The 8,307-nt window shown below is 35.9% G+C and overlaps 1 protein-coding gene across 1 annotated transcript; it reads left to right on the top strand.

Moving 5' to 3' along the window:
• The first annotated feature begins 5,012 nt into the window (after window positions 1-5,012).
• LOC108370460 (serine protease 3-like) lies at window positions 5,013-5,993 on the top strand. Its single transcript, XM_017625788.1, has 2 exons — window positions 5,013-5,344; window positions 5,426-5,993. Exons 1-2 carry the CDS (start codon window positions 5,079-5,081, stop codon window positions 5,991-5,993), a joined length of 834 nt encoding a protein of 277 aa, XP_017481277.1. The 5' UTR covers window positions 5,013-5,078.
• The last annotated feature ends 2,314 nt before the right edge of the window (window positions 5,994-8,307 follow it).

The raw sequence follows: 8,307 nt of genomic DNA, 5'->3' as shown, positions 1-8,307 counted from the left end.
TCAATCAGTGATTTGTTCTGATTACATTCCTTTTAAATTACTGGACTCCAAAATTAACTAATGAATATTGTTCCTCTTCACTTATTTCTCGGTAAATATGTTCAATTTTTTCTTTTGTCTGATACCCATATTGATATATGTTCATATTTCTGTTACCTTATTCCCTTAATTAAAGTGCACTTGATTTTGGAAACATGTGGCAACCCTTCTACGTGTCGTTTAAAAGTAAAGCATTTTCAAAACCATTTCAATTAATACCCGTATTGTATGTTGTATCTCGTTCATTTAACTTATTAAATAATTTTATTAAAATTAGGAACAGGTGGCAACACGTTGCATTTAGACGCTTGGTGTTAGTAGTCGCGCCTAAAACCATTTTAAAACCAAACAAACGACGTCGCTATCGATGTCATTCGTTCATCAACAAATAACCCTCGTAAGTCTGATTCCGACCAAGTTTTTTCTGAACGCGGTCGCCCCTCGGCAGGCGTGCCAAGAAAAACAGCTTCTCATAAAAATAAAATTGCCATTCGGAGTCGGCGGAAAACGTCAAAACTTTTTTTTGTTATTCAAATATTTATTTTACCCAATGTCCAACAGCTAGCCAATATGTAGACAAGAAAGTCACATAATTTAAGAATGTAATGTAAATACGCACAAAATGAAGCCAAGCCAATCCCTGAGAAGCAAAGTAGAGTTTTCACAAACAACTTTGTTGTTGTATGCACGTCTAACAGGCGCAACAGCAACATATCGGTCTATCCATCCATCTATCCAGCAACACTTTTGTTTGTGGTTAAGGCTCCACCACTGAATATTCATGTAAACATCATCAGTGGCAGAAGCAACAATCGATCGATCGATTTGATTTGATTTGTTTTGCGTTGTCTGGTCTACTTTGAAAACCATTGCAAAGGAAAACTGATGACTTGACTGACTTGCTGTTGGCTGGTTGAGCGAGGGAACAAAAATGATTGGCGTTCGTTGGTGGCTTTTTGAGGTTTATTTGATGGTTAAATTTGTCTTTGTCTCGTCTAGCAAAACTTCAAGCAGTTACTGTGAATGATTTGTGTATATAGCAAAGTTGGTCACTTTTAGAAAACATTTGAAGTTGGCATTGTAAATATTTTTATTCTGCTTGCAATATGAGCTGGTGTTACGGTTTTGATGACTTAGCAAAACTTATGATTGTGGAGAAAAAACTTGTTTGTCTTTAAAATGTATTTTTTTTTAACATGCTTCTTACATTACTCGTTTATGGCGCTGACTTTGACCCTTTGGAGGTTTCTTTTTTTAATTCTTTTTTTTCAAACTTTTTAAATACCCAATGCTAAGCGATGGTCTTTATATGTATTCATACAAATATACGTAAGTAAATATATATTGAAATATGTATTTTTTGTGGCCAATATCTGAAATATTGCTGCCAAAATAAACACAATTCCCTCTTTGCTATTTTTGTTTTGATTTCCGTGGTGTCAGTATTTGCATTTTACGTTTTTTTTTATTTTAAACTGAATTCGAGCATAAAAATTGTTGCAAGCAGCAGTTTTTGCATAGCTCGATTTGACTGTGAGTGCTGCGGGCGTTTTAAAATAGAGCATAGCGGAAAAAATAAAAATGAAAAAAACAGTTGCGTGAGTAGGTTGCATGTTTTTGTCTTTTTTGTTTGTATATTAAAATGCATGCGAAATGGAAACTTTAATATAAAAAAACAACAGATTTGTACGTAAAGAAATTTGTTGCTTGGTTGCTATATACTATCAAGCAGATTAATCATGTATAAGTCGAAAAGTAAACAAGCAAGGCTACCGAACTGTGTACTGCCAATATACATATGTACTCATGTAATTTTTTTTTGAATTTTTGAAATTTTCACGCGAGGTGGACGTGATTATTGTCTAATTTTTTTTTCCTTTTCAACACTAATCTTTCAAGCAAGGTATGAAGCAAACCTTGCTTCGACTACTCTTGAAGTGACCGTGCTTGAATACTTCTATGAGGTTAATTGTCTAGGAATTATGGCTAGATAAGAGAAATAATCAGAATTCTTATCCTGAGAAAACTGTTGCTAAAGCCAAACGAGCCACGTGGGCCTGCAAAATACTATTTTTTTTTTTTTAAGAACATGCGTTCTGAACTCAAAGTTGGTCGATTGGCTTTAGCGCACGATTGTCCATCCGATTTCGTCTTATGCGTCCTTAGTACGCTGGCTGAAAACACGGAAAAATGAGCAAAGGCTGTGCTGTCTTCGGCTATGCTGAAGGCTTTATACCTCTCATGAACATCTGAAAATTTTACTTCAACCAGTTACTTCATTTTATTTAAATTAGGTGCTTGGGAGCAAACCAAACTGTTTACCTTCGGTGCATACATATATAGAGGAGTTATATAACAAAAAAGGAATTGTCCAGTGCCTTCGTCTTGGTCTGCAGGCTGTATTGGAGACGCAGCNGGAGTTATATAACAAAAAAGGAATTGTCCAGTGCCTTCGTCTTGGTCTGCAGGCTGTATTGGAGACGCAGCTGTTAAATTTAAACGTAGCACTACTCGGCACCAAAAAACTAAAAAAAAAAGGTTCCGTACGTTATGTGGACTGCGCCCCTCGTGTCGGTTGGGTGAGAATGGAGGGTAAAAAGCCGTTGGGATTAATTAATTAATTAATTAAATACGTGGTATGGTTAAGAGCACATCCAAGTTAAAAACGAAAGCACACACTAAGAAAAGAATATCGATAACAAAAGCGATAATAATATCGATAGCAAAATCGATAACAAAATCGATAAAAACTCAGTAGCAAAATCGATAACAATATCAATAGAAAAATCGATAAAAAATCGATGACAAAATCTATAAAAACATCGATAACGAAATCGATAACAATATCGGTAGAAAAATCGATAGCAAAATCGATAACAATATCGATAACAAAACCGATTACAAAATCTAAAAAAAATCGATTACAAAATCGATAACAAAATCGACTAAAATATCGATAACAAAATCGATAAATAATATCGTATATTATATCGATAAGTTCCGTAAACATCGATAGCAAAATCAATAACAGTATCAATAAAAATTTCGTTAACAAAAAAAATATCGATAACAAAACCGATAAACTATCGATTATTATATCGATAAGTCCCGAGAATTCCAAAAATCTCTAAAATCCCGAAATAGTCCCCAGATTGGGTCTCTGTCTATATCCTTTTCTCTATAATTACCTTTATTTTAATCTTTCTTCCTCTATCTTCATCTCTACTTTTATCGGTATCCTTATCCGCATCTTTTTCTTTATATTTATCTTTGTTTTTACTTTTATGTTTATCATATTCTTTATCTACATATTCCCTTCACCTTTTTCTTTTATAAAAATTGCGCCATCTGTTATTCAAAAGCCAAAATACCAAGAGGCAACGATTAGCATTTTTCTTAGTCACTGGATCAATAAAAAGTGCCTTAATTTCATCTCTTTAGTAGTTACTCGACTCTTTATTGACTGTTTTTAAACAAAGGCATAATTCCTCAGTCATACGAGGATCTCTGGGCGATCTGAAGCAGCATTGAAGCAGAATATAGTTATATTTAAAGGGGTTGTCTCCTGTTTAAAAGTAAAATTTTACTTAATTCAGTTTGAAAATACTTTTGAAGAGTTTTGCCACCTTTTTGGAAAGTCGAATGTAGTTAAATATTAAAATATGAAATCTTTAGTTTAAACATTTAGAAAATTTTCTGAGTATTTTAAAGGGGGTTTCGACTGTTTAAAAAGTTAAAATAAATTTTTTTAATAATTTGAATAATTTATTAACACATAGGTTTCAAAGCCCTTCAAAATAATCTTCGAGTTAAAGCTTTCTTAAAGCTAATTCGTTTGATGTAAATATCGTAACATTCAATTACAAATTTTAAATAAAATGACTTTTTAATTCAAAGTGGCATCCCCTTTCAAAATTATTTTCGAAATAAAGCTATCTGAATCCTCTTTGGCTTGACGTCCATATATTTAATTGAATTCGTTTTTTTAGCAGGCTGACAAAAAGCTACTCAAAGTACGAGGAGAAGCTTGGCCAAACACTAACATTTTGTGTAAGCGGCAATAGCTATTATTATTATACTTCTATTAAAAAATCAAATATATATATATATAATTATTAGGTCATAACAAAGTCCACAAAAAAATTGAGGAGGAGATGATTACAACTCAGTATGAAAACGTTATGCTTAATGAGCAATACGCCCAGAGATTTTCCTTAGCTGAAAACTTGTCTTTATGGACGAAAAAAGTTTAAAAAGTGTTGTTGTGACCCTTATCTTTGATAAATTAAAAAAAAAAAACTAAATGCATTTGTAAGGCCGCTAGCGGGTTGAAATATTCCACAAACTTATGTCTCGTAAAGTTTAACTAATGTAGAAGTCTACCTAAATTATTTCAATATTTGTAATTTTCATTTATAGGTAATATAAAAAAAAACGCAATATTGGCTGTTTTTAGGGCCTAGAAATATATTTTGCTTCTATAAATAGAGTGTGAATGCAAGCTTTTTTTTGCGACGCAGTCTAACGTTTCGAATTTCACGTACTTTCATAAATAAACAAACAAGCAAAACATTCAGTAAATCTGCTAGCCCAACAGAATTGGTTGGAACCAAATATTTGTAGGTACCGTCAAACACTGACAAGTAACAATTCTAAAACTTCGTATATTATTGGCTTGAAGAGATAAGTTTTGTTTTAAATCAGTTTTTGATTTATGCACAAAGATTATAAAATGCATTGATTATCTACGTACGTTAAATAATCTACTACTGATAAAAAATGAATTGCATATTTATATACAGGCCTTCAGTTATGTATATTTCTGCACTTAAAAATCACACTTTTCAATATTGAAATTGCGTAGTTTTTAGGGTAAATGCTTACTTGTTGTTGTAGGCCAAGCCTTCGTTAATCCACCACTTGAAAATACCTCATATATTAGAATTAGCGAATTGACGCACTAAATTCTCTAGGCCCAGAGTATAAAAGGCTTGCATTTTTCACACCAACTTCATAAGTATTTCTATACTCTTAACAAAATGAAGCTGTTCGTTGTTTTCGCATTGTTTGTGGCTACGGCCTCTGCCGCCGTTCTCAACCCAGTTGAGCGTCCTGTGCATCCACGCGATTTGCCAGTGATCTTTGATCAGCAACAAGGTCGTATTACCAATGGTCAGACTGCCAGTGAAGGTCAGTTCCCTCACCAGGTGGGCTTGAGTTTCACTAGCAGCAGCGGTAGTTGGTGGTGCGGTGGTTCCATCATTAGTAACGACTATGTTTTGACTGCTGCTCACTGCACCAACGGGTAAGTTTGAAAATTATTTGGCTATTGAAGTTACTTATTTTCTTATTTAATCAAATAAATGTTTATTTATTTAATCCATAGTGCTACTTTTGTGACTATTTACATGGGTGCTACAGCACGTAACAGCCCAAAGGCCACCCAAACTGTTGCCAGCCGCAACTTCATTCAACACGCCAGCTACAATGCTCTGGTTTTGAGAAACGACATTTCGCTTATTAAAGTCGCTTCGGTATCCTTCAGCTCTTACATCAACAAAGTTGCATTGCCTAAAATCTCCTCTTCATACTCCACTTACTCTGGCCAGAGTGCCACCGCTTCCGGTTGGGGTCTCGTCAGCGACTCTGCTACTGCCGTCAGCTCTTCATTGCAATACGCCAGCTTGCAAGTGATTGATAACTCGGTTTGTGCCAATACCTATGGTTCACTAGTGGTTACCTCAAGGACTATTTGCACGGCCACTCCATCTGGAACCTCCACCTGCAGCGGTGATTCTGGCGGTCCATTGGTTTCGGCCTCGACTGGTGAGCTTATCGGTGTTACCTCATTTGTTTCCAGTGCCGGTTGCGAATCGGGTTCTCCAGCTGGTTTTGTTCGCGTTACTGCCTACTTGGACTGGATCAAGGAGAACAGTGGTGTGTACTCCTCCTAAAATCCGATTGATTGTGATTGCGATCTAAAAAAAAAAATATGCAAATAAAGGAATTTGACTTAACTCGAGTAAAAATATGGATTACTTTTCATTACTAGACATCTTAAGTGGATATAAATATTGATTTTTTTTTGTAGTTCGAGTATTAGGATGCAGTGGCTTCTGTTATTATGAATTGGATAGAAAAATTAGTCCTTGTGGTGAAACAATTATATGTTTTTGGTAATTGGGTCTCTTTAGTGATCTTACAGAAGTGCAGCCAAGCCCAGTTTCAAGTTTTGTGCGAAGTAGATCTCGAGGAGGTGTATGTATTTATATTATTTACTCTCTTAATGCACGATTGGATATGATTCGCTTCACTAGTTCTCGTGTAATAAGCGGTTTTGCGAAGCCCTAAAAATTACAACTACAACTTTTGAGCATGGCGTCCTTCACGAAACCTAAGATGTATTCTACGTTAAAAAAAATTTTACTAATATTGTTAGGAAAATCCCTAAAGTGACCACACTCCGTGTCCATTTGTTTTTCAATACTTGTAGTGATTTTTCGATCTCGTTATATGATCTACCTCAAATCTAATTCATCCAAATAAAATCTCCTCCAATCCAATCCTTTTCAATGCAATGCAATCTAATCCAATCCAATATTATCCAATCTAAACGAATTCGATCCAACTCAACCCGAATCCAATCCAATCTAATCCAATACAATACAGCCTTCTACAGTTCAATTCACTCCAACCGAATCCAAGCCATCTTAACCTAATATAAAATAATAAAGTTTCCTTTAAGCCAATACGGTACATTCAAATCCAATTCAATGGCATCGAATCCAATCTCTTCCAATCCGATTCATGCTAATCCATTCGAAAATATTCCAATCCTAAACAATACAGCCTCTTCCAATCCAATCCAATCCAACGTCTTTAGTAGCTACATATTTTGCCTATCCTTACTAAGTGTCGAGTGTAATTAATATCGCGATTACTACTGAAGATATGTAGTGACTTTCAAATAAAGCCATTTCTTAAAGCACTCGGTGGACATCGTTAGATATCTTTAAACTGCTACAACTTACGATGCAAACTTCGAAGTGTCAGCGGCATTCGTTGATTTTCTTTGTGCTATCGTAAACATAGTTACATACATATGAATACATATACCTCTGTAGGAAAAATTTTAAGTAATTATTGAAATAAATCTATTAAAATACTAATACAAGCTCATTTTAGCTAAGCACCGTGAGAAGTATGCAACCGATTGGTGTGTACCGAGAATGGTGCCGAGAGCGAGATTTTCTACACACATCCCTCAAAGAGATGTATGGGGAGGGGGTGGTCTCTGGAGCAAAGGACCGGTGAATAACTTAACGGATGGCAGAGTCGGAGTAGATGTATTCTGTGAGGAACTTCTACTGGATACTATATTTCTGTAGCGTATTTCGTGCAGAGTTAGCTGCCATTAAAGAAGCAGCCGATTGGTTACGAACTTGTGAAATACCGTTTATAGATATAAATATCTACTCTGATAGCCAAGCGGTGATCAGAGCCCTGGGATCGCTGATGGCAAGATCAAAAACTTGTCTGGGACTGCATGGCCTCTCTCTCTCTATTGCCTCGGATTACTACCACATCAGACTGATTTGGGTTCCGGAGCACAGGAAGGCCACATTAGAAGTTATCATCAGCGAAACGGAAGTTATCGGGTTACCTATGGCAACCTGCGGACTGCTTATGGACATGCAAAGTTGCAAGGTCCTTTTGGCCGGTAGGTGATCGTGCGTGGTCTAGGAAACTTCTACAGCTTACTAAGCGACATCTTTCGGTTTTGATGCAGGTCATGACTGGGCATTGCCCCATTAATATTGCTGCGGACCCGCCTGGAGGATAATGAGGTGGAATCATCTCGGCACTATCTTCGCTGCTTCCGCGCCTTTGTGAGGCTCAGGTTTAAACATCTAGGGTCGTACTTCATGGTTGCTCCAGAGGAACTCTCTAGAATCGACATCAGCTGCTTGCGGAAGTTCATAACCAGCACTCAGCGACATTCATTAACTGTCTAAGTGAGCCCCTTGGAGGGCTGCCACCTTACCTTACCTCACCTATGCAACCGACTGCTAAGCCTTCTTTTAAATAGCTCATACAAAATTTATCAGGTAAACCAATTTTACATATTCGATTTGAAAAATGAATGGAAGCGAAGTTTCCAAGAAAATCAGTAGTTTTTGAGAATATCACCAAATGAAAATTATCGCTGCCCTACATTAAAAAAATTAATATTGCTATGAAGATATTAGGAAGAATAACATTAGGGAA

Source organism: Rhagoletis zephyria, unplaced genomic scaffold (genome assembly GCF_001687245.7).
Source record: "Rhagoletis zephyria isolate East Lansing unplaced genomic scaffold, Rhagoletis_zephyria_1.1 Rzeph_scaffold_04254, whole genome shotgun sequence".
In the NCBI taxonomy this organism is placed as follows: domain Eukaryota; kingdom Metazoa; phylum Arthropoda; class Insecta; order Diptera; family Tephritidae; genus Rhagoletis; species Rhagoletis zephyria.
Note: the sequence above shows the minus strand (reverse complement) of the source record. Positions and strands in the feature narration are given on the sequence as shown.

Coding starts and splice junctions, on each gene's coding strand:
- LOC108370460 (XM_017625788.1), top strand. CDS start 5,079: ATGAAGCTGTTCGTTGTTTTCGCATTGTTTGTGGCTACGGCCTCTGCC. Junction 5,345..5,425: donor GCTGCTCACTGCACCAACGG/GTAAGTTTGAAA, acceptor TTTAATCCATAG/TGCTACTTTTGTGACTATTT.